General features: G+C 36.9%; 1 protein-coding gene across 1 annotated transcript; it reads right to left on the bottom strand.

Annotated features, from left to right (window-relative positions):
• Positions 1-13,630: 13,630 nt before the first annotated feature.
• jtb (jumping translocation breakpoint) lies at positions 13,631-26,518 on the bottom strand. The gene is made up of 6 exons (XM_028794108.2): positions 26,394-26,518; positions 21,675-21,886; positions 21,244-21,281; positions 20,323-20,408; positions 18,801-18,880; positions 13,631-15,250 (listed from the first exon to the last, which is right to left on the bottom strand). Exons 2-6 carry the CDS (start codon positions 21,788-21,790, stop codon positions 15,094-15,096), a joined length of 477 nt encoding a protein of 158 aa, XP_028649941.1. The 5' UTR covers positions 21,791-21,886; positions 26,394-26,518; the 3' UTR covers positions 13,631-15,093.

The following is a 26,518-nucleotide window of genomic DNA, read 5'->3' as shown; positions in this document are numbered from 1 at the left end:
TTCATGGCACTCACCAGCCCAGACACTCAGACTCCTCAGTCAGTCTCTTGAGAGCCTCGATCAGAGCCTCCATTGACTCCGCGAAGATCACAGCATCATCTGCAAAGTCAAGATCACTGAATCTTTCTTCACCAACAGATTCCCACAGCCACTGGACCCCACGACCTTGCCCAAACAGTCCATACAAGCAGTGAACAGAGTAGGAGCAAGAACACACCCCTGACGGACCCCAGAATCAACTGGGAAAAATGCAGCACAGCACTGACAGCCACAGTCATGATATCCAGCAACCTTGAGGGAATCCCACAAAGTCTCAGGATGTCCCACAGGGCAGCTCGATTAACTGAGTTGAATGCTTTACGACAAATCGACAAAAGTTGCAAAGAAAGTCTGTCGATATTTGCATTTGTGCTCCATGAGAACCCTCAGTGCCAGGATGTGGTTGATGGTAGACTTCTTAGGCATAAAACCAGACTCTAGCTGCTGGTAGGTGAGCAAGTGAGCACAGATCCTATTGCTATCTGGTAACAAAAATATTTTGTGCTTAGAATTTGACAAAAGGTGAGTCATGTATCTTTTTTTTTTCAAATTAATAAGCTTAATATTTTAGTTTATTAAGGCATAACTAATAGCAATAAAAATAAAGCATCTTGCCTTAATTTTGTCCAAGAATAGATAAAAGACAGGCATCTCTATGGTATTGGTAACACCTGTCACTGAAATCACTTTGATCAATGGAATTTGATAAATTGTCATTAATGTTTACTGTAAATGATGATTGCTGTCTCATTGAAAAAAGTTATTAAAAATTTGATTCATGAAAGGACAACACATTCAGCAATGAATATGAGGACCCACCTATGGAGTTAGGCCTGGGGCAATGTTCACTTGCTAGTCTCAGCCCAGACAAGTCATATGGAAGTGCCATGTGGACTCTCCACACTACCAAGTGCATTGACCAAGGCAGTGACAGTTGACTTTGTGAGATTGAGTGAAGTGGATTGAACTGACAGGACTGAATGTGAAATTGGCTTGTTAAAGAGGGCCTGATATATTAATTTGCGTGAAATGGCCGGCTTGTATGATACACATCAGGTTAATTCAAGATATTTTTCTTTGGAGGCATCTTAATATTTCATTTTTGCTCCACAAAAATGGTTCTGGAATGGTGTGAAGAAGCTTACAAGCATAGGAAAACTGAGTGTACTGTAGGTATGGGGGCTCCTAATGGCAGTCTCTTCTGACTCTGTGATTCAGCTAGAAGACTGTGATGCTCACATTGGGAATGATGGAGATGCCTGGAGAGAAGCAAAGGGAAGTAAGGTCCTGCCTGGTTTGATTCCAGTTTGTGAGTTGCTTTTGAATTTTTAGTCATGTATTGCCCTCCATGTTCAATCATAATGTTTGTCATAATTGACTTGCACTTTAGGCCTAAAGCTTTACTAAACTTTATAATCCAAGCTAATGCATTGTGGACACTCAGTAAAGGGAGGTGGTACCTTTCTTTAAACTTATCACCATCTGGAGGTGAGTTGGACCAAACTGTAGGTGCATTCTGCTAGAAAGTGCCAGGACAGCTTCTTCAATATTTTGCTCTGGTCTTGACTCATCTATTTTTGAGACATGTATATTTCAAACCACATCTTGCTAGCAAAGGTTTTAGGATGGATGGTTCCTATATAGCTTCAAACTTTCTTTTTAAAAGTAATCTTTTTGAACCTCTCTTAGTCTATGTCTCTGCATGCTTCACAGTACAGTACACTGTTCTGACAGACATAATTGACCTCCTGTCTGCTGATACTGATGTGCTACTTTCAATACTATAAACCAGAATAACAAAACTCCAATCCTGGAGTGCCACTGTGGCTACACATTTTCATTCCAACCACTTTTCTTAATTAATTATAAACTAGCAAAATACCCGCGCTTCGCAGCGGAGAAGTAGTGTGTTAAAGAGGTTATGAAAAAAAAGGAAACATTTTAAAAATAACGTAACATGATTGTCAATGTAATTGTGTTGTCATTGTTATGAGTGTTGCTGTGTTTTATATATATAAAATACACACACACACATATAAACATATATATACATATACATATACACATATATATACATATCTACATATATATATATATATATATATATATATATATATATATACATATACACATCCACATATCAACATATATATATACACATATATACACACACACACGCTTTATGGGTGATGATTGTTTTACTCTTTTTATCTTTATTTTATTTTATTGTAGAATCAACTCCTATCTGCGCACAGCAGGGCAGCCGTGGGCGGATGCGTATGGTGTATTCACTCCATGTTATCGTGCATTGCGCTGTCAGTGGTATTTTGATAAAAGAATTTGAACAACATATAAGAAGCGTATAAATTATTAAACAGTAAAACATTAACATTTAAGAAGTAAAGTTACATTGAGTACTACTGCAGTGCCTTCGGGTATACCTCATTTTTTGTTTGCCCATTACATGCTTAAATGTATACATTTTTTGGTGCACCTACCCGAGAACACGCGACATATAACCGAGCGTGGGAGAAGCATGGATTTTAAACACGCGTTGAGTTCATCTGCTGGTCTCCCTCGTGGAATAACTGGTAATGTTTGAGTAAAATCTACAGCGAGTAAAACGACATTACCTCCTATTTTTTTTTTACGATCTCTGAGATCTTGCTTTTTTCGGTTCAAGGCTTCATAAGCTCTTTTATGTTGTATGGTGTACTTATCCCAAACCATCATCTTTGAATGTTGCAAGACTTTCGCCTTGTATGTAGATCGGGGTAATTACATTTATTGCATTCCTAGTGTGAATCACAATCTGATTGTATGGGTGGTTACCTGGCACTGTAGGGTTGCGACCCGTCCTTTAAAATACGGAATCGTGCCGCGTTTGAGAATGAAATTGCGCATCCAGTTTTGAATCAATACTGGACGGGATTTATCCCGTATTTTTTTTATCATTTTTTTTTTAAAGCAGCGTCTCATGCAAATCATCCCACACGCATTTTATGAAGATGCCTCCTTTCCTACTTGTGATTGGGTAATACTTGATGTCATCGTTAATTTGATTGGTGTTTTTAACTGTCCAGTGAGGAGGGCGTGTCTTTTAAGTACAGTCTGCAAAGTGTTGGCACTGAGATGTGGCGTCAGCGCCATAGTTGAAGCCCCTAACGTTGCGGTCAGCAAGTCGGCTAACATCCGCCATGTGCCGTCTTTCAGTTGCGAGAAGCAGATCATAGAATGGTTGAAACTGTTGCCCCTAACGTTGCGCCACGGCGTGTGGTTCGTTTATACCTCGTGTCTTCTCATTAAACTTTTATCTCGCAAATATGTTATTGCAATCCGCGGCGGGAGCGTTTCTATAAACTTAATTTAAACTTACGTTTTACACCGTGCTTTGTTTCCCTTATGAACATGCTTGTATGCTTAACTCGCTCCGTTCTCAATTGTTTAATTAATTTTTTGCTCTTCGCTGTTTGCGGCTGTTCCTCCATTTCCCCCTACTTCGTTCTTTTATCTCGCGAATATGTTATTGCAATCCTTAACGGGAGCGTTTCAATAAACTGATTGAAAATAGTTTTGCATTTACCTTTTTAGTAAAAGGCGAGCTTTTAAGCCTGAGAAATCACCCCGTAAATGCACACGTTTAATTGGACATGTGTTAATATGTATGGTTACACAGTATTAAAAGACAGTGAACAACGTCAGTTACCTTTCTTCCCGTGTTTGATAAAAGGTGAGCTTTTAAGCCTGAGAAATCACCCCGTAAATGCACACGTTTAATTGCACATGTGTTAATATGTATGCTTACACAGTATTAAAAGACAGTCAAAAATTAACGTCATTTACCTTCGTTCCCGCGTGTGACTCGTGCTGTAAATGTCTTCCTTGTTTTTAGTTCACGTGATTACGTAGGAGGCGTGATGACGCGATACGTGACTCCGCCTCCTCCATTACAGTGTATGGACAAAAAATATGTTCCAGTTATGACCATTACGCTTTGAATTTCGAAATGAAACCTGCCTAACTTTTGTAAGTAAGCTGTAAGGAATGAGCCTGCCAAATTTCAGCCTTCCACCTACACGGGAAGTTGGAGAATTAGTGATGAGTCAGTCAGTCAGTCAGTCAGTGAGTGAGTCAGTCAGTCAGTCAGTGAGGGCTTTGCCTTTTATTATTATAGATTACTGCTGCTAATACAACCGACTTTCTCACATAATTTTAATTGATTTGCTTTCCAAAATTCAGAACCTTTCATTTTTTTATGTTCCCTCTATCAGTAACCAAACAATAAAACGGTGAAGAGCAAGTCAGCAGAAGACCAGGTGAATCTCATTGGAACGCATGCGTCTTCCATACAATATCTATTTCAATAAAATGAAACCCTTTTTAGGAATGTTAATGTTCTTGTTCGAAAAAAAAAAAAACCAGAATTGAAAAATCTGTTTTATAAGTGGGAAGAATGGGCTTCTAATTAAGAAACTGGCTGGAGTGAAAATAGTGGTCTACTAGGATTTAGCTGGTCATCTGTTGGACGTATCTCATTATTTTACCTCATTACTGTTTGGCTGCTGGTAAAAAGAAAAACACACATTCTGATTCTTACAAGGCAAATCAATTACAATAAATGCAAAAGAAGTGATTTCAATTTACGATAGCAATTGGTTACTAATTAAGAAAATGGCAGCTCCTGTGGTTCTCCAGGTTCTGAGTTTGGCACCTCTGCTGGAAATCATGACATTCTTGCCTCACATCTATCTCTCCAGCTGGCATTATTGGCACAGCATTTTCTTGCTTCCCTCCTTACGAGGGGTGTTCAATAATTTATCTACCTTATTATGAAAGAAAGTAGCAAACATGTTGAAACAATTCTGAGCATGTTGTGACATTTCTCAAGGTTACTCAGTTGCGGATCAGTGCGAGTCTAACATTTCAAGAGACAGGATGTCAGGAGAGTCCTCGTGCAAATCAAATAAAATTATACTAGATTTGGAGCAACATTCAGTCATCAAATTTCTCACAAAACAAGGGAAAAGCCAAACAAGATCCATGGATGCAAGAGTGCAGTTTATGGGGCGTCTGCCCCATCATCCTACGAAGTTAAATTTTGGAGCAAGCAATATAAGTGGGGTAGAGAGTACATTGAAGATGACTCTCAAACGGGATGGCACAGAAATGTGCAAGAAAGTTGAGGATTTGATTTTGTTAGATAGACGAATTAAGGTTTGCCGAATAGCTGAAGAAATGGGCATCTTGGTAGGTACAGTTTGGAAAATAATTCATGAAAAGCTGGGCATGTCAAAGGTCAGTGCAAGATGGGTTCCAAGAATGCTGAAGCCAAGTCAGAAGGCCACAAGGCTCCAGTGCTGTCAGGAGAACTCTGAGATTCTCTGTGAAGACCAAGTGAATTTTTTTCATTGTTTGGTGACCGGAGATGAGACTTGGGTCTGTCACAGAGATCCTGTGTCCAAAATGGAGGCAATGCAGTGAAGCACAAGTTATCCCCCACCCCAAAAAAATTCAAGACAGAAAAATCTGCAGGCAAAGTCATGGCAACTGTCTTCTGGGATACTGAAGGACTTTTGCTTCTGGAGTTCGTGTCACACAAGACAACCATAACCAGGGAGAGTTACGCTAACACAATGATCGCTTTGCTGGAGTTAATCAAAAAGAAAAGATGAGGAAAACTCACAGCAGCCGTGCTGCTTCTTCACGACAGTCCGCTGGTTCACATGTCACGTCAATCATAGGCTGCCATCCAAGAATGTGGGTTCCAGCAGCTGAACCATCCACCCTACAGTCCTAACGTGGCTTCCTTAGATTATTTCCTGTTCTGTGCTTCAAAAAAATCTCTCCATGGACAGCGGTTTTCAGGTGATGAAAACGTCAAGGCAACTGTAACGTCCTGGTTTGAAGGTCACACAGAAGATTTTTTTTTCAAAAGGGTTAAAGTAATCGCAGGAAAAGTGGATGAAGTGCATGGAGCTATCAGGGAGACTATATTAAAAAATTAAACAAACATTTTTTGAGACTTCTTCTGTTTCCTACTAAGGTAGATAAATTATTGAACGCCCCTCATACCTCATTCCTAGATAGTATGCCAGTTCACTTGGAAACCACAAACCCTCTCTTGTCCATATTTCTCAATTTGTGCCCCCCAAGGGCTGAATTCTATGATCCTCTCCCTTTTCAAATACACAGTCTCTCCTTTGGCCAAGTCATTTTCCAGTATGGTCACAGTTTTTACTGTTATGCTGTTGGTCAGATGTTATAAACACTAAGGCTGTTTCTTAGATTTTAATAAGTGGTTTAATGCTAATTTTCTCAGAATAAATAAAATAGATTTTTTATTAGTTGCTCCAAAACCCATGGCTTCCAAAGTATCAAAACATTACATTGATATTGATCATGTGATTGTGTTGTGCTGTGAAAAATCTGCAAATTTTTGTATTTTATTCTCATTATATTTTGCTCAAGACAAACCAAGATGAACTTAAAATACAGGACACTTGCCTAGGTAGTTTAATATCAAAGCATTCCGTTTTCCTGAACTGTACCAATATCAATCACAGTAACATCTGTTTGAACTGAGCAGGAATTCAGGAGATGCCTCAAGCTGTACTGATGACTTTCTCACTTGTGAAGAGATGGGCACCAGGACTAAATTGGTTTTCAGCTTGGGAAAGGAAGACATGCTGATGCTCCAAGCTGTATCTGATTACTTTATAACCTGCAAACAGAAGGAGATGCCGTGGGACTAGAAATTGGAAAACTAGTTTACAGCTTGAGACAGGAGATTCTTAAAACATCAAAAACTTTATTGCTTGAGAAAACGGACGTACTCAAACAGATCAAAGAGCCTGAGCGAATTCATCCATCATATTGACAGACAGCCAATCAGGTGTATCTAATAATCATGTGTTGCGAAACTGCCATGTAGAATTTTATAATGAATATGCCTTGTCTGAAAGTGATGTCAGAAGAGGAAACAGCGACGACAGAAGAGCAATGTCAGAAGAGGAAGCAAACGTGCGACCAATTTCATCTGATTATCAGCTAAAAGTATTTCATGAACATCGATTGCTGACTTGAAAGAGGCTGCCTTTAGACATTGATCCTTGACATCTCTGATTTCTTTCAGTAAGCTTTTTAAAGACTACAGTATATATATCCAGACTTTACTATCAATCTTATTTTCTATTGCTTATTATTGTTCTTTAATAAATACCAACTTGCTTTTATCTTTCTATACTTTGTCTTTATATGTAGAGTGAATGAAGTAATAAAGTAAATGTATCTAGAGCACCTGGAGCAGTATGGAAATGCCATATGATCCAGACTGCAAGATTTATCGGCTAAGGACATAGAGCACTGTCCAATGATGAACAGTGAGTTAAAGTAAGACGTTGATCGTGCCTATGATAAGTAAGTCTCTTGAAGTACTAGAGAAAGACAGTGTATGTGTTATTCATACAGCACTTGCATTGGTTAAAGTGCTAGCAAAAACGTCATATTTACGGTACTTGTGTGTTAAGGGTTTGTACGTATGCGTATATCTATGTATGTGTGTACTAATTTTAAAGTATGAGAGTAGACCAGTTCAGTAACAAACCTGGTAAGTTCTCATAATCCCTAGCAAAAGGAAATATGGGCAACCAGAGGGGAATATCACGATAATACAGATTGTTAATCTTTTACAAACTGTTTATACTCTGATTGTTTTACTCATCTCCTACCTTTTTTGGATAAAGTGTTAGCCAAATAAGTAAATGTAAAATTTTCAAGCCTTTGCATGTTCTAATTCCCATTTATTTATTTGAGCACGTTCCCACTTACAGCCTTCCACATGTACTCAGGTTCTCTGGCACTGGACTACTGGTTGTCCACAACCATCAATGTTGGTAGACAGGTCACTAAATGCTCTTGACTCCAAATTTTGGAATTAATTCTCGCAATGTATTTGAGACTGCACTCCCCCTTTTTCTTTCGAAATCAACTCCAAACCTTGCTTTGCTACCAGTGCTTTCCTTATCTTAACTCTTAGTTTCCATGGAGTTTGTTTTTTATTTTGCTTATTTTCAATTTATTCTAATATTACATTGTTAATGGTTCTGTGTTTTTCTTACTAATGCTATATGTAGTGACATGTTTGTGAAAGTTCCTACATGAATAAATTATTATTATTATTATTGATTGGCCGGCGTTTCATGATACAGATGGACAATGACCCAAAACATACAGCCACAGCAACCCAGGAGTTTATTAAAGCAAAGAAGTGGAAAATTCTTGAATGGCTAAGTCAGTCACCTGATCTTAACCCAACTGAGCATGCATTTCACTTGTTGAAGACTAAACTTCAGACAGAAAGGCCCACAAACAAACAGCAACTGAAAGCCGCTGCCATAAAGGCCTGGCAGAGCATTAAAAAGGAGGAAACCCAGCATCTGGTGATGTCCATGAGTTCAAGACTTCAGGCTGTCATTGCCAGCAAAGAGTTTTCAACCAATTATTAGAAATGAACATTTTATTTCCAGTTATTTAATTTGTCCAACTACTTTTGAGCCCCTGAAATGAAGAGATTGTGTTAAAAAAATGCTTTAGTTGCCTCACATTTTTATGCAATCGTTTTGTTCACCCCACTAAATTAAAGCTGAAAGTCTGCACTTCAACTGCATCTGAGTTGTTTCATTTAAAATTCATTGTGGTAATGTACAGAACCAAAATTAGAAAAAAGTTGTCTCTGACCAAATATTGATGGACCTAACTGTACATAGTATATGGTTAAATGAAATTTCATTCCTTACAGTCCCTGGTGCACAGGCAAAACAACATACATTTAGCATACACCATAACATTACTAAAACCAGTGCAACAATACAAGGTAACCACACAAAAGATGCAGGAGTATAAAGCTCAAACAATACTCAATATCCATAGTAAATTTCAGAGTGTAAAGTGACAGTACATAATTAGGGAAACATTCAGAAGTCTGTCAGCTTGGGTAAGAAGCTGTTACAGGACCTGGAATTGCTCGTCTTAATGCTGCAGTATCTTCTACCTGATGACAGGAGGTCACACAGTATGTGTGATGGATGAGCGATGTCCTTCACAATGGCACAGGCTCTACTTAGACAGTATGTCTGAAAAATGTCCTGGATTGAGGAGATGGAGACCCCTATGATCTTCTTAGCTGTCCTTACTACAGTATGTGCTGTAGAATCTTGTGCTCATGAGCTTTGCTGTTCCCAAACCACACAGTTTGTCAGGACCCTTTCCACAGTTCCTCTGTAAAAGGTGGTAAGAACGGGTTGTGGCAAGCTGATTTCTTCAGTCTCCACTGAAAAAAGGCATTGTTGTGCCTTATTGATACCAGAGTTGGTGTTGATTACCTAGGAGAGGTCATCAGAAATGTATATACAGTATACTGATTCTCTCCACAGCAGAGCCATTGATGTGCAGTAGGAAATAGTCAGTTGATGTTATCCTGACATTGACAAGCATGTCTTTTGTCTTATCGACATTTAGAGGTAAATTATTTTCACTACACCACTTCATCAGATGTTCAACCTCCTCACTGCATGATGTGCCATTATCGTTGCTGATGAGGCCCACTATGGTTGGATCATCTGCAAACCTCACAATGACATTGCACTGAGACTTGGTGGTGCAGTCATGGGTGAGCAGCATGAACAATAGTGAGCTCAGCACGCAGCCTTGGGGGGCACCAGTGCTTAGCCTGATGGTGTTTAATGAACTGCTGTCAATGCGTACTGACTGTGGTCCCTCTATCAAAAAGTCCAGAATCCAATTACACAGTGGAGTGTCAAAGCCCAGCAGAGAGAGTTTCCTCAACAACTGCTGGGGAATGATTGTGCTGAACACCAAGTTGAAATCAACAAATAGCATTCTGACATATGTATCCCTGATGTTCAAGTGATACAGTATGGTGTGAAAGATATAGGAGATAGAATCATCAGTGGGGAGGTTCAGGCGGTAAGCAGACCGAAATGGGTCCAGGGAGGGGTGTAGGATGGAGCAGATATGCCTTTAGACTAACTGCTCACACTTCAACACGATAGGGGTCAGTGCTACAGGGTGGTAGTCACCGCTGACTTCTTCGGCACTGGAATAATAGTGGGTTTTTTGAGGCTCGTGGGGACCCTAGTCTGGCTGAGAGAGATGTTAAAGATATCTGTGAGGACATCAGCCATTTGGTAAGCACAGTCTCTAAGCACAACCCCAGGAATGAGGCTAAGGATCTGCACTAGTATCTGGAAGGTTGCTGGTTCGGATCCCCATCACTGCCAAAAGAGATCCTACTCTGCTGGGCCCTTGTTCCAGGGGTGCCGTACAATGGCTGACTCTGCAGTCTGACCCCAAGGAGTATGCAAAAACTAACAAATTCCTAATACAAGAAATTGCATAATGTGAAATAAACAAAAAAAATGTTGTTTGGTCCTGTAGTTTTCTGTCCAGAGTCCAGATTAAGTCCAGATTGTAATGTGACAAAATGGGACAAACTCTGAGGTGGATTAATACTTTCACAAGGCACTATATTTCTTGGTATCAATGAATGTGAATTGTAAAAAAGGAAATCACATCTCTCTTAAACATGGGTTACAATAACTGGTAGAGTATATAAAATCTGGAATGAACTTAAACCTCAGAAATAGAATTCTTGGGACAACAATGCTAACCACTGCTACTTAGCAACATACGTTTACATAATTATATAGAACCACACAAACACATCCATCACAAACACTGTGGGAAATGTTTAAGGAATGAAATATGACATGCCTCCGTGCAAACTACTTTCATAAATCACATTCAGGCTTCTGAGAGGCGGTAGGCAGGAAGGAGGTGTCAGAAGTGATTACAGCGAGCGAACCTTACTTAGCCCTGTCAAGTGTTTTTATTAATGGTGGCCCACAGAATTCAATCAATGTTTCTCTTTACGTTGAGTTTCTTTGTTTTACTAAACATTACTAATGTCTATCAGTGTTACACACACAAGTGATGTAACTGACAAAGTGGCGGAATCAAATGTGATAACATTCAACCCGACTGTTATGTCACCACAGATTAAGTGAGTTAAATAACAAGTGCTTTGGCAGTCAATACATCAGCTTGGTGAAATATCAGGACAAAGGGAAACAATGTAAATAAAACAAAGCATCTTTTATAGTATACAGGCGTGGATATATGTATCCATATATAAAGTATTCATATGTATTCATCCTCTTTACAATAAAGCCCTTAAATAAGATCTGATCAGGACTGTACAACAATAAAAGTTGTATTTATGATGTCTGTTCACATCATCATGGAGGAGTCCAGGTTGTTTTCATTTATTTTTTTGAAAATATGACATGCTGCATATTTTCCAGATAAAGACATACTAAAAAGCATCCGTGTACATTACAGTTTTTTTTTGTTTTTTTTTTTACACAAATGTCACTTCATTTGAAGTAACTTCCTACCAAAAACCTGTTCCTGTGTCTTGATTCCTGCACATGAGGATGAGGATATGCAATCTCCAAGCAGTGTGGAGCTTCAAGATTATTTTCTGACTCTGGTGCATCTTTAAAACTGAGATTGCCAAAGGCTGCCATCATAACTGGCAAAGTGGCGATTGTACTACCAGAACACATCTGGTAACTCAACAAAATGTCTACATATAACATGATGAGTCTCTCTACATATCTTACTTAAAATTATAAATGACGGGTAGGTGCATGCATAATTAAAGCATGAAAACGTTTTCAGACAGGACTAAGCATCTTGCATTTTGTGTCAATGAGATGAATTTCACTGGAAGTGAAACACAATTTGTTTTGCAACTTTTTTTTTTTTTTGCATAAGACAAACAATGAATTTCCCTCCACATTTGCAAGTATTCTGTTGTGGTGTGGTCCTAGGGTGACACTACTCCTCTTTTCAGATGCTTTACTACACAGACATTAGCAGAATGCCCCAAATCCCATCTATAGCCCTTATACGTGGACTCTTATTGGTTAGGTCGCCGTCAGAGCTGACTGCTACTGTAGTTCAATACCTGCCCTATTCTTTTACATCTATATATCTAAACCAGTATTTCTCAACATTTATGATCTCACAAGACAGTTTTTCCATTCCATTCCATTCTTGGCCACCTCTGTTCCCCCAGGCTGCCTTCCTGAAAGGTGAAGGTGTAATCATGCTTCCACAGCTTCTAGAGGCTCATAACTGTACTACTAAATCCATGCTGCTCATGTCACAGATAAAGTTTCAAAGGAGCAGCTTCGCAGTCAGCGGGTGTGAGGGTTATATCAAAACACTCTTGGGCAATTAGTTACAATCAAATTGATGTAAAACCTTTGGCTTGTAACATCAGAAAACAGTGAAACATGACTTCCTATAAACAATGCCTCTTTTTACATATTTCACAAATATATTAATGTATATATCTATATGCCAACTGCCAGAAAGCTATTTCTTTGTTTTAAACATCCAATCTAGACTCATTATCTAAAGATATACATCAGACAAGATATCAGAAAATACTAGATATTACAAATGCACAGCAACAAAATGGAACAATAGGTAAAACATCATTTTGTGCAGTCCTTTTACCATGGTTAGCTACTCTTCATTTCTGAGCATAATTTTAATTTTCATAACATTATGTCTTTGGGAAGTAAAAGGAACAGTGAGCAAATCATCCACACACACGGGGTGAAAGTGCAAACTCTGCAGTGCCCAAGGCAAGATTCAAACTCGAGACTTGTGAAGCTACAGTGCAGTGTTGTGTCATCTGTTACTGTGCAAGAAAACACCACAGCAATAATCAGCTTCTTATGTGACTTACATATCCCAATCTTTTTGAACATCTCAGGTCAGTAGCACAGAGGCTAAGAGGCTAACAGTTCTGGGAGAGTGAACTTACTGCTTAGCCCCATTACTGTCTCCATCCGTTAGTCAGTGCTCCATTGACAACCCAAAGATGTGCATATCACCATAATGTGAGATTTTAAACCAGTCTGTGTTAAGTGAGCTTCAGGGCATCAACTGCCATTGTGTCCTGGAGCGGCTCTCACCTTGTGTGTCATGTTGCTAGGACACGTTTAAAACATTACATGACCATGTAACTGAAAACTCAGGGGCGGAAAATAATTATGGCTATTTCAAAATATTCAAAACTGATATTTACTATTATTAAAATATTCAAAAAATGAAATTTATTTTTCTCACATCCTCTGTATTTTCTTAATGTTTTGCCCAGCAGCAACTATGCAAGATTGGTGAAGGAAACATCTTCAGGGAAGTCACTTCCTAAGTCAACTTCGGCAGAGTTTCCCAGATGTGTGGCGCAAGGTGATGATGGCGACGACAAGAAGATAATAAAACAGTGATACGGCTTGACTTCTAGTGCTGGTTGTAGGTGGAACAATTTAAATAAGTGTGGAGGATTTGGAGGAGAAGAAAGATGAGAGTAAGAAAAAGAGAACGGGAGAGAAAGGCTACAGTAGATCAGTGCATCTAAATTTTTTTAAGCAACAGAACTTGAACAATGTATAATGATGTGAAAATATTTAAAAGGAACAGACAGGAACAAATGTATTTATATATAAAAATGCATCAACCATTTTAATTGCTTTAACATCTGTCATGAAAAACAACACAACCAAATAAAACACCCATTTTCATGTTTAAATAAATAATGTCTGATTCAGAGCAAATTGCTTGACTTCAGTCACTAGAAATATGTGAACAAAGAATTTGGAAAAAATCTGCATTTATTCTGGAGAAGTTATAAGCACAAAACTGCTGGATTATTTTATGTCACTAATACTCAGACCCTTTGCAGCTTTTAACTCAGTGCTGGAGATTAACTTGGTCATTCCACTCTGCTATTTTTCCCTCTCACTGGTCTCCTAATTCCCTGCCCTGTATGTGTCTTTCCATCACACTCTAATCATGATTTCTAGATCTCATACGATTGCTTTCCCAAAACAGTGATTAGGACTAATCTGGTTTAACACTTCAGAAAATGAAACACCTCCTATACTCCTCATTATATAAATATTAAATTTGTTGTAGTAATGTTCAAAGTCCTAAAGTAATAAAAACCCTGAAAACCCATTGATGGGAACAAATAAAAACTGTGCAATTTTACATATATCAAATACTTGAAACTCTTGATAACTTCTATACAAGTGGGTTCTCCATCTATCCAACCATTTTATTACCTGCTTTATCCAGTTCACAGTTTCTGGTGGCTGAAGTGCATCCTAGCAGCACTGGATCCTGGGCAGGAATCGCACCCATTACAAAGTACAAGGATGATCTTCCAATTAAAAAATAAAAGCTGCAATTAATTTATAAATCTGTATCTTTAAAGAACAGAACAATGTGTCTGTCAAACAAAACTCATGTTATTAAAAGGGTACCGACACAATGCTTAAATAAAGATATATTGCATACAGAATGAAACCAACAAAAGTTAAAGGCTATTTTTAATTACATTTTCATTTAAACCCTTTGTAATTCTTAGCAAAACCATTTTTGTCTGATCTCTGGTAAAAGAAAAATAAATCTAAAAGTGAAGAGACTAAGCAGTAAAAACACATGATCTTACAGAATTTATAAACATACTTTTATCTGGCAGAAATGGAATGAGTGCATCAATACATTTGCTTTGTCTCTGAAATTAAATGACTGCTTAAGAAAAGAAGACATTTTAGAACCAGTAAAAACAAAAATGGAAAAGAAGAAATTTTAATCTCCATAATTCTCATATATCATTTTATGCTACCAAAATGGAGATGTATGTCCTTATAAATATGAATTTTTGCAGAACTGTAACTGAGAAAGCAACAAGTGATCATGGCAAGCAAGCAAAAACAGCTACATTGAGTAGTAAATCATATAAAAGTGGCCAGAAGTTATGGCATTTCTAAATGTTACAACACATTGCAAAAGTCTTTGTTTACACCAGAGTCCTTGTTCATTAAAAAGAATTCAACAATCCTTGAAGAAGTTCATTGTATAGACTAGTAAATCCCAAAGTCTCCATAGGACTTAAATAGATTCAATCTGCTTGCGCACTTTTTCTGAAGCAAGTCGGTCCAATGCCCTCTGTCGAAAGACCACTACGACTGCAAAAATGACAGTCAGTCCAACCATGGAACCTTCAAACTTCCAGAATAGATGCTCCTCCATTACAGCAGAACGACAGCTTAAAAGAAAAAAAAGATCACTTGCTCAGTTATTCAGTTACTCACAGGGATATTTAAATATAACTTATGTACCTTGACACAATCATTCAATGTACAATGTGGAAAGTGTTTAAAACTGTGATGGGTACAATTACAGCCCAGGTATTTAGACAGTGCCCCTAATAAACTCCTGGCAAACTCTGTGGGACTGCTGGGATCCCAGATAAATGATGGACAGCTCAACAGGTCTACGTAGTGTACAAGAGATCAGGTTTGTGTCTTTTCTCTTGAATTTCCACCTATAAAATTTCCTTTTGGCTTTGGGAAATTAATGCTACTGAAAATTTGTCAGAATTGCTAATTTTGAAAGTATATTGTAGATAAGAGGCATGATATGGTTTCCCCAAAATAAAACTATTTAATGAGTTTGTTGACTGGATAAGCAAAATGTTAAAAGATGAGAAAAAGGTTTGTCTTGGTCACTTCTGAGTATCATATTGTCCAGGTCATCTCACTTGGCAGTCACTACAGCAGTTCTTATTTCAAGGAAAGAATGTTTTTTTCAGCACAAAAAACCAAAGTATTTCTAAAACAGCATTTAAAGATGAAATTTAAACCATGGGGGATTCTTTGACTTGTCAGATTTAATCTACAAAGAATGCATTGCTAAAGTGGTGCAAGTATACTTATTGGTAATAACTGTCAGATGAAGTCACCCTTGGTGTTCTTTATCAGGAAGATAAATATGACAATGACAGGGAATGGTAGAAAAGTCAGATCATGTAGAGAGACCAAACATCTTCTCCCAAAACGACAGAATGAATGAGGCAATCAAAATCCAAGGGTTAGATGAAACACATGCAAAAATCATCAACAAATGAAACGGTCAAACAAGTAACTAGAGGACCAAAGACATAAGATCCAACACAAAGCTTCAAAAAGAAACAAATTTGGGTCACGTTTGGAAAAATTGCCAACATGTTTGATGATAGCTATTAATCCTCTGAACTGGTAATGTGCTTTGGAAAGTCAAACATTATCAGAAACGGACTTGGCATTACTGTATACCACAAGGAAAAGTTTTAGATTAGGACGAGGCTGTAATTGCACAGTAAAGCTATGCAGGGAAGCCTGATCACAATTCATGCTTTTGCTGAATGGCTTACATAAAATGGGTATAGAAAAGAATCACTCCCCTTCAAAATATTCACATTTTGTTGCTTTGCAGCCTGAAATGAAGACATACACACAAATATTTTTCCAGCTGTATTTATTCAATGCAACCTATGCAGCCAAGTGAAAGACATAATAGCAGCAGTTCAGAAAAAAATAAAAAATCAAAATCATTGAGATGGTTAAAGGATCACCTTCCACCCCTCAACCTAAAAAAATACTTGTAAACTCAATTAGATGTAACTAATCACATTCTCCATTGCACACCAAGTTAATTTGCTTCCATCTGTGATCAACTGTAATCGTTCTGATTAGTTCAGCATTAAAACAGACAATCGCAGAGCATTTGAGTGCTTGGAAGTGCAAATGAAAGCAAGTAATCAACTATGGATGGCAAAGCACTGTCAAAAGATCTCAGGGATAAGGTAGCACAGAAAAGAGTGGTCATTGTGTGCCTGTAACAGCAATATCACAAATGCTCCACAAATGTGGCTTATATGAGAGGGTTACATGAAAAGCCATATCGAGTCTCAACTGAGCTTTGCCAAAACTCACATTGAAGATTCTGAGACCAAATGGAAAAACATGTTATGGTCAGATGAGACCAAAATTGAACTATTTGGCTTCAGTGGTATATCTGGCAGAAAGCCAATACAGCTTACAATGCAAAGAACACCATATCTACAGTAAAGCATGGAGGTGGTAGCATCCTGTTATGGAGGTGTTTCTCTGCAGCAGGGACTGGGGTACTTGTCAAAATAGAAGGAAAAACGGATGGAGCAAAATACCATCAAATTCTTGAGGAAATCTTGTTGCCCTCTGAGAAGAAGATTCACCTTCCAACATGACCATGACCCGAAACACACAGCAAAGCTGACCACACAGTAGCTGAAGGAGAAAAAGGTTAATGTCCTTGCGTGGCCTAGTCAGAGCCCAGACTTAAACCCTAGTGAAAATCTGTGGAATGACTTGAACATTGCAGTCCACCAACAGTCAGCATCTAATTTGACTGAGTCTAGATGTGCAAAGTTGGTAGAGAAGAATCCTAACAGAGTCAATTCTGTAGTTAAAGCAAAAGTTAGTTTCACAAAGTACTGACACGGGTTGGGTGATCCTTTTAACCATTTCAGTGAATCCATGCAGATATTTTTTTTTACATTTTTTTTTCTGAATTATTGCTATTATATTTTTCACTTGGCTGTTTTAATTTGCATTGAGTAAACACAGCTGGAAAATATTTTGTGTGTGTGTGCGTCTTCATTGCAGGCTGCAAAAACATTTTGAAGGGGGATGATTCTTTTCTATACCAACTGTAGATGTAACGGAAAGACAGACAGGATTAATAACCAATTAGGAGGCTATCTGCAATAAGATGAATCAACAGTATTGGTCACTGAAAGTGGAACAAATATTATCAAAGTGTTTGGGAGAAAGGCATGTGAAACTGCACAACTTGGAAATGAAAGTATGGCTAGGTCAACATAAATATCTAACAAAATTATGCAGCTAACACTAACTGGCAGCAGGCTTGACAGTGAAAATAAAAACAGCAGGAACAAGTCATGAGGGACGCAGAATGAAGAAAGCACACCACATGCTTGTTTTAAAAATTAAGAGCTCTTGCACTGCTGGGAAGAGTATTTTAGGATCACACAAGGATAAGGGGACATAAATAGGTGGAAGACATGACTGCTTTGCACTTTAGGCAGGTAACTACAAAAATTCTGAATATTAAATAAAGTACAACTTGTCTGAGAATGTCAAACAGTGGTAGACAAAGCACAGGGCTGAAGATGCAAGCACTGAATTTGATAGTTGTTTCAGGATGTGCAGCTGCTGAGCTGAAAGGAAAAAAAGCAGCAAAAAATAAAGGAAGCTCAAACAGTGTGTGTGCAGTGTGCCAGGTTGTTGCAGATGTGCTGGCAAGTTCAGTAAGTCCTCAGGCATAGCAGCTGCAAATCTGAAACACTGGCAGAAGAGAGAAAGAGAGAAAAAGATTCTAGATTAAGGCAAAAACTGGTAATGTGAGCCCTCTGAATAGCAGACAGCAAAAAGGATATGAACAGAGACAGGAGCAAGTACTAAATGCAGCCAGTTTGACCAGTTTGTGGAATTACTTTTCCGGAGGAATAAACTACCAACAAAAATAATTTTATGTAATTTTCATCTGATTATTAACACTTAAGAGAGTATACTATTGGGATTTTCCAAACCCCAGTCCATCTATGACTCAAACCTCCAGAAATAATGCAAAAAGAAGCAGTTCAACAATAATCTTTGGCTCAGGCATCATAATTTATGCCTTTCCTTGTAGTTCTAAAAATATTAGACTTTAACACTACTTTATATGTAGTAAGAAATTGTTGTTATTAATCATTTGCTTTAGAATGTACTCACCTTTTGTACTCGTCTCTCTTGGATTTGGGACATCTGATAGTTTCAACATAACCTGTCATGCTACAGGCTGATGAAGACTTCTGAAAAGTTTAAAATGGGATTGCATTTAGATTTTAAGGAGAGATTTTATTTTAGTATAGCTTTAACTAGTTTACTTCTGGAACATTTAAAGCAGACTTTATCTATTAGTGCATACTCACTCAAATGAAAACACAAGTAATTGAAGATCACTTCCAAGTTTAAAGTAATTTTCATAATTTATTTATTCTGTTATTGCTTACTTCAGAAAAAGTCACAACGTGGAGTAGGCTAGAATAAATTCCCTTTCTAACCAGTTTGGCTGAACCTCATGTTAACTGTGTAGAAGAGCAGAGTTTTCTTTAGGATAAGAGGGTCTATGATTTGTTACACCCTAAACAGAAAAGCTATATGATTTCTATATACAATATTTACAATGCTTTCTTACAGTAATTCAGTCTGATGCATATATTCATTTTCAGGGTTGGCTTTCAGTTTGATTAAATGCTCGGTAAACTGAGAACTGTTTGGGATCATGTATTATCTGAGGAACAGATGGAGGAAACCTTTTGGATATATTCATCAAGTGGAACACTGCAGCTGAGCTCAAAAAATGCTGCATGTTCAAATTTGGGTTGCCTTGGCGAAGACATTATCTCTTGTCAGTATGGGCAGCTAGGAATCCTATTCTTAATCAGTTAAAATGCTGTAAATACGTGGAAATAGGAGTTTATGATATGTGTAGAACTCATGGATGAGGTGCATGCTTCTTATCTTCCTTACAGGTCATAGGACGGCAAATTTCTGGGCTTACCAATCACTGGCTTTAACTATGTCATTTTCCTTTGCTAATCTGATAGTATTAAAAAGACTAAAAGGGCAGTATATTGGGACAGTGGTAGTAGTGAACTACGTGAGTAGGAAGTGGCCAATGGTGGCTTTAACTCAAATATGATGGAACTTAATGACGGTAGAGTAACAAAACACTTCCCTGGCTGGCTTATGATGGGCCACGGCATTTTGTGGTGTATAGGATAGGCTTTGTCTTGGAAGTGTTTTAACTTCTTACTTAAATATCCTTCTGCATTAGGTAATGCATTTTGATAGCAATGACAGTCAAACCCATTATGCAAACTAAGCTGTAGAAAAAGAATGTAATTTGTGCCAAAAAGATTACCTCTCTTTTTTAATGTCATTTACACAGATAGTATACACTTTTGCCTTTTCTTAATAATATACACTGTCAAGGTAGAGTATAAGAACTCTAAATAAGAAATGATTGATACATTTTTTATTTTTTAAATGAACAACAAAAATTTCAAACTGACAAAAATAAACTTAAGCTTGATAGCTTTTTTTTAAATTACGTATATTTGCAAGAAGCTGTCAGAATGCACCTGTTGATGTCAAACAGCACACACATAACCATAAAACAAACTCACATCAGGAATTAAATGCCAAGAATAACACTGCAAAACACTGGAACTGAGAGGACTATACTCACAGATTCGTAAGGGGTGCATTGGGCACATTCTTTAGAAACTACAAACTCTTCCACCTGCCAGCAAGGTGTGGACGCTGCCTCCATCTCTGCGAAAATCAGAATAATAACATCAAGATATATTTCCTCTTAGCAGAAACAAAAATATTTACTGTGTTTTTGAACGGCTTTGTTTATTCTCCAAATATCGTACTCATATTACAGTATGTTGTTATTTTATGTGCTTAGTAGCTAAATGAAAAAATGAATTACTACTTTCAAGTACATACAGTATATGGAAGATCACATTAGCAGGAGTTGACTGATATCTCATAGTGAACTAGACATACAGTATAACATAATTGCTATTCAATCTAACACAAGTCACTTTAATTTATCTACATGGATGTTTTTTCCTTTTAAAAGAAACTTAAGAACTGCATCTTAACATTTACTTCTGAGAAATCATTGTTCAGATTTCCAAATATATTTTATTTTTAGAGTTATGTGTAGGCTTTATAAATGTATTAAATATAATAAATTTAAAATTATATGAAACTCAGGAGGACCCCTATTAATTGACAACTGCAAAGGGGTAAAATGAAAATCATGCTTAATTTTATGGATCCTTGGAAATAATTAACAAGAACCAAAATATATCCTGAATTATCAGGCCCAATGAAGTGATTTTTTTCCTTTTTTTACAGCTAGGAATGCAAGGGCAGGAAAACAACTGATTAGCTAGATGCAAGTTGAAAAAGGTACTATTGTTGGTTACAAGCTTGTTTTATTTGAAATATATATTTTCTTATATACTTCATTTCCCTGGGAGGGTAGGTGCTCACAAAACCCATTATTGCAAATAAAATATATAAGGAATTTACTTGTTTTCTTGCTAGGAAGATAATGCAAACCTGGACTATGAGACACAGAAGGGAAGAATACCTGATTTGTCTTCATCCATGACTGCTGCTTCAAAAACACTGGGGAACAAAAATAAAAATGAAATAAATGAACAGCACACGGAGATGTAAACTGTCATTTGGGAGTAACAGAAGAATGTGAATGACTTGGTGCTGCAATGATTTATTGCCTCTAAGCTCCAAAAACCAGAAACCTGGAAACCTAGTTCCATCACAGTCTATTAGTATTTGCATATTTTCCAGGTGTTTCTATGAATATTCTCATGGTGCCCTGACTCCACTCAGATCCCAAAGACATGCATGACTCTAAAGTAGTCATGTTTCAGTGAGTACAGGTGTTCTTTCTTTAGCATCAATGGGATACTCTTAATTGCTCATCAGAAAGACTGAAACAAACAAAAATCAGTACTTAGCTGGCTAAGAAGAGGATATTCATTATTACAAAAAACTCACCTGGCTGTAATTAAAATCCACACGGCAATGTAAATAACACCATCTCGAGAGATGAAAGGCAGCTTATGAACCCGAGAGGTTATGCAGGACACAGCCAGCATGCAGTCACTTTGCATTCTTTGGAGCAGAAGCCTTAAGCTGAAAATAGGAATGATGTCCAGCACTATGTACACATTTTGGCATTACGTTTTCCAAAGCAACAGGAAAATGATCTAGAAAAATTAAGAGATAGTAAAAATGAGACAACTTAAATTAAATCATGTCTTAATATCACACCCCTGAAAACTGAGAAACAAACAGCATACAAATTTGCTTCATAACCATTGCTTTCATTTCAAAAACACAACTGCCAAAAGACTGGATGTGGTTGCTAAGCTTAGATAATTTATGAAAGATAGTTTTGCTCAGTTGTAATGTAAACTGAGCACTAAGAAACTCTGAGAAAGGACACAATGGAAGGATTATATATCTTGCAGCTGGCTTGGCAATGGTCCTGAATCTGTCAGGAGGAGCTGTTGGATGCTGCTGTAGAAAAGGAAGTCTGGGCTACACGTTTTAGCCTCTATGCCAAAAGTCATCTCTTTAAGACAATAGGTTTAGAAAATAAGAAGATAGTTGTCATCTCAGTATATGTGGGTTACATTGTTTTTAATGTAAAGTCCATTTCTCAGTATGTATAAAGCCTGTATTTTACAAAATATAAAAAATGGGCAGTTTTGATAAAAAAAAGTATTTTGAAATTATATGCGAGTATGGAAATATACAACAAAAATAAAATGATAAACAAATAAATACTCAGAATGAGTATAACTTAAAACCATATGATAAGACAAAGACTTTGTGTGTATTTTTAAATATTTCACTACCACAAACTCAAAACAGTCAATGGTCTTGTGTTTAGTTTGTAATTACTCAGTTGCTGTGAACTTAAACCCAAATGCCAAAAGCTACTGGTGCAATGAAGAACATCAACTGCATGGATGTTCCCCATTTGACTTTTTTTTTATGTTGATTTGAATTACTTTGTTAATCCCCAAGGAGATATATACAGTATGTGACTTTTAAAATCAACCAGCTGCACCAGTGAATATTTAGATGTGTCAAATGGGCTGAATACTTAGGCAATCAATTATTACTGGAATTAAAATTGCAATTTTTTTATTGTTTAACAATTTCTCTGTCTTAACTTTGACAATTAAGAGCCTTTTTTCTGATTATCAGTTTCAAAATGGCTAATTATATCAACTGTGATTCAATATTATAAAACAATAAAACCTAAAAAAGGTCAATAGGGTGAATAGTTCTTTATTGGCATTATGTAATTTCCCAAGGAAGGCCATAAAATAAGACAATTGCTAAACAATTACTGCCCTCTAGAGGAGATCAAACTACTGAAATTAATGTAAGGAAGTTATGGCCTGAATAAGTTCTTGAGGGGGTTTGGTGGCTTGCAGAACACAAACAACTAGCACTTGTTTGAAATATTTGCCACTAAGTAACCTGAAAGGTTATTATCTGAAAAAAAAGCTTAACCCAAACATAAAAATACAATTCACAGCATTACTGTGCATGTCCAAAGTACTAGGGTGTTGTACCATGTATTCATAATAAAGAATATTATCAACATTTATGGCTACTATTTGGGAAGCAAACCTACGAGGAATTTTTGAAAATTCTAATAAAAGTTCAAGTATATAATGACACATTTTGCTTTGCATGCTTATGTTACATTAGCAATGAAAACAAAACAGCCCATCTACCTAAATAAGTTAATAAATTGAAAAAGGTGGCCTTGGTCGACAGGAAACTTGTGGAGAACTGCATGGCCTGTGAACAACTGAGAGCTCGGAGAAGAAACGTGCACTTCCTTGCTTTAGTATCCTATGGGAAACTGTTAACTTTGTAAGCACCTGCTGTCTTCATGGGCTGTGGAAGGTCTTAAAGTTACATTACTGTCTCATTGTTAAATGTTAAAATTGACAATACATTTACTGTATATATAATGCATTCTTTTGCTTTTGAATGAAGGTCAGCTCATTTAAAAGTCCTCCCTTAATTATCTCAACATTTTCTACCTAAATTTATCCAGCATTACCCACTTTAAAGTACAGCTCCATTTAGTTTTTAGTAGTACTCTACCCACTGTTTAACTTGTAATCTACTGTATTACTAAACACTAAACATTGGTCCTGTAATGGACTGCTGTAGTACATGTAATACAAATGAGGACCAGTTATTATTCCAGCTCCTAATGACAAAAAATTTTCATTAAGGATATTTGGAAAATGGATAAAATATTTAAAATCAAAAGCGTTAATAGTAGAGCAGCAGAGCTCTGCAATCACATTTGACTGGCAAGTAGAAGCACACACGCTATATACTTCTAGTTATTACAACATTACAAATTTTGTGAATTCATAGGTTTTAAGTATTACTGGCAGAATCTGTATATATAAAAATACAACTACTAATGACAACAACAGCAACAATATTATTTACATGTTGTAAAAGAACACTTTTGTTTACAAGTAGTATAAAATGTGAATTTCCCCTTGGGAATAATAAAGTATCTATCTATCTATCTATCTATCTATCTATCTATGTTCAATGCTTTAGTAAATAGTTTTGTTCTAGGTATCCACTTCACAATTTGTGCATTTACTAATTAAAAAGCTTTTTCCAGTGGTATAATTATTTTTATGATAGGCTTTGTCATACATGGTCAATATGCATTTGAAATACAGGCATGAAATGATTGCTTCCATTAATTAATTAATGGCTCACAAATAAGGAAGTTTGATTTCTTTCAGATGGGCACCTAGTTGCTAAAGAAGAACTTTAAAATGAGTGATGCCTTTTAAAACCTGAAAGATCTGATGTGGTTTAGTGTGACGATATAGAGGCCAATGTTACATAAACACTTATTTTTAATACAACTTTCAGCAAGCCACAAACTGGCAAATATAAGATAAATAAAAGAAGAAAATTAATTATATATCAAAAAAAGAAAAAAAGTAAAAACAATCATTCCTGCTTTGCCTGTGTTTGGTGTGACGCCAAAATTCTTACTATCATTAAATACATACTTCATTAATAACATGAATTCAATTGCAATTTTAAAAACTAGCCTTGAAAAGCTGAAGCCAGAAGGGTCTGCAGGCAAGTGGGGAGAATTTTAAAAGTCTACAAACTTCATTCAGGTCATGTTGTAATCTTTCTGAACTATTCTCATCTTATGTTTGCCACAAAGTATTACCGGCTATGACTTAATTATTTCTAAACTTATTTAAAACTTAAAGAATAAAAATTCATACAGAATTTGTCTCAAACATTTTTAAAATCCCCAGTCTTTTGCTAAGCAGTGCCGGAAAACATCAAATCGTTGATGAGATAGCTTCATGTGCTCATTCATCAAACTGGACCTTGTCCATCTTCAGTCTCCTTACACTTAACAGACTTCCATATTTTGTTGATTTCAGTCAAGTGAGCAGTGAGGTTGTCTTTATTTTTAAATATGTACCATGGAACATGGATACACTTCCAATGACAGTGATCAGAATATGGACAAAGTTTCGAGATCCCTTAGCTTTCTGAAAAAGCTATACAATGACTAAATGAAATCTTATTTAATCTGTCCTTTACTGTCATTACTGCAAAAACTAACTTCTGGTGCTGCATGAATACGCACATGTACTTATTTACATCCATATGTATTCACTTACACCAAAACCACACTCAAACGTTGACAGCATTCCTAGTCCAGGCAACATTTCTAAATAGATCGCTTAGAGTGCGCTTAGAGTACAAGCCAGAAGCGTTTAAAGAACTGGGTGGGAACACACGTTACAAAATTAGCCAATCCAGTAGCTGCGTCAAAGCTACCGCACGGTAGTTCAATGAGGTGATTGGCTAAGTAACTGTCAATCTTACCATGACAACAATGCTATCTAGAAAAAAAGGAAAAGATACCAATTGGGGTTTAACATAAGTTCTGTACAAATTTAACGAATTTTAAAGCCATAAACAGTTTTAAAGATTTAACTTGACTTATTTGTTAATCATTGGTGAAAAATTTTCCCTGATCGCGACAGACGCTGCTAATTAATCTGTTTTTGGGATTGTTACTATTAAAAACACAGCTACTTGTGTACTAAACGGGAGTACCTAAACACGAATTTTCATCCCTTTACAGTAACACACGTTTTTTCACAGCCACAATACCTTAAACGCCTAGCTCGTCACTGTCATGACATGCATTCTACATTTGTAATCCCTATTTCACTAAATTATCATGTTCTAAGTTACTCTAAATCACAAACGCACGGAATACGTTTATCTTCCAATTAAATTCAACATATGTCTGTCGTTTTCTACATCTTATTTTCAACACTCTCCCCATTTAGGTTGACGGAGTTGTCAATGGGTGCTTCTTTATAAATCAAAGCTAATCCATTTTACAGTATTTCACACGAAGCAGAACACATTGCTGTGTCCAAACATATACTGTATTCAAATTGTACTTACAGAATCAGAATTTGCGATCTGACACATTAATCTGTTAACCATTACTTATTAATGCAATACAAGGCTACTGTTAAAAGGGATATTTTAACTGTGAAAGGCGCTATAAAACTCTCAGACTCACCGGCAGGTATATTTATACTTCATAAGCTCTGAATCTGTAAAATGCCTCCAGGACAGTATAATAACCTCACTTACTTTTGTAGACGGACGCAGCTGACGCTCATACTCTGAAACGCGACTGGAAACGTAGCATGAAAGCTTCAAAACTTCCACCGTGGACCTGCAGCCATATTGAAAGTGGGTTTGCATAAAAAAGAAGA

Source organism: Erpetoichthys calabaricus, chromosome 2, assembly GCF_900747795.2.
Source record: "Erpetoichthys calabaricus chromosome 2, fErpCal1.3, whole genome shotgun sequence".
Classification (NCBI taxonomy): domain Eukaryota; kingdom Metazoa; phylum Chordata; class Cladistia; order Polypteriformes; family Polypteridae; genus Erpetoichthys; species Erpetoichthys calabaricus.
The sequence above is the reverse complement of the archived record's forward strand: the minus strand, read 5'-3'. Positions and strand labels throughout refer to the sequence as shown.

Bases quoted from the DNA above. Each gene is read 5' to 3' on its own strand.
- jtb (XM_028794108.2), bottom strand. From the start codon at position 21,790: ATGCAAAGTGACTGCATGCTGGCTGTGTCCTGCATAACCTCTCGGGTT. The intron at 21,282-21,674 runs GTGAGTTTTTTG...TTTGTTCCCCAG, and splicing joins TGGATTTTAATTACAGCCAG to TGTTTTTGAAGCAGCAGTCA. The intron at 18,881-20,322 runs GTGAGTATAGTC...TAAACTTTTCAG, and splicing joins AATGCACCCCTTACGAATCT to AAGTCTTCATCAGCCTGTAG.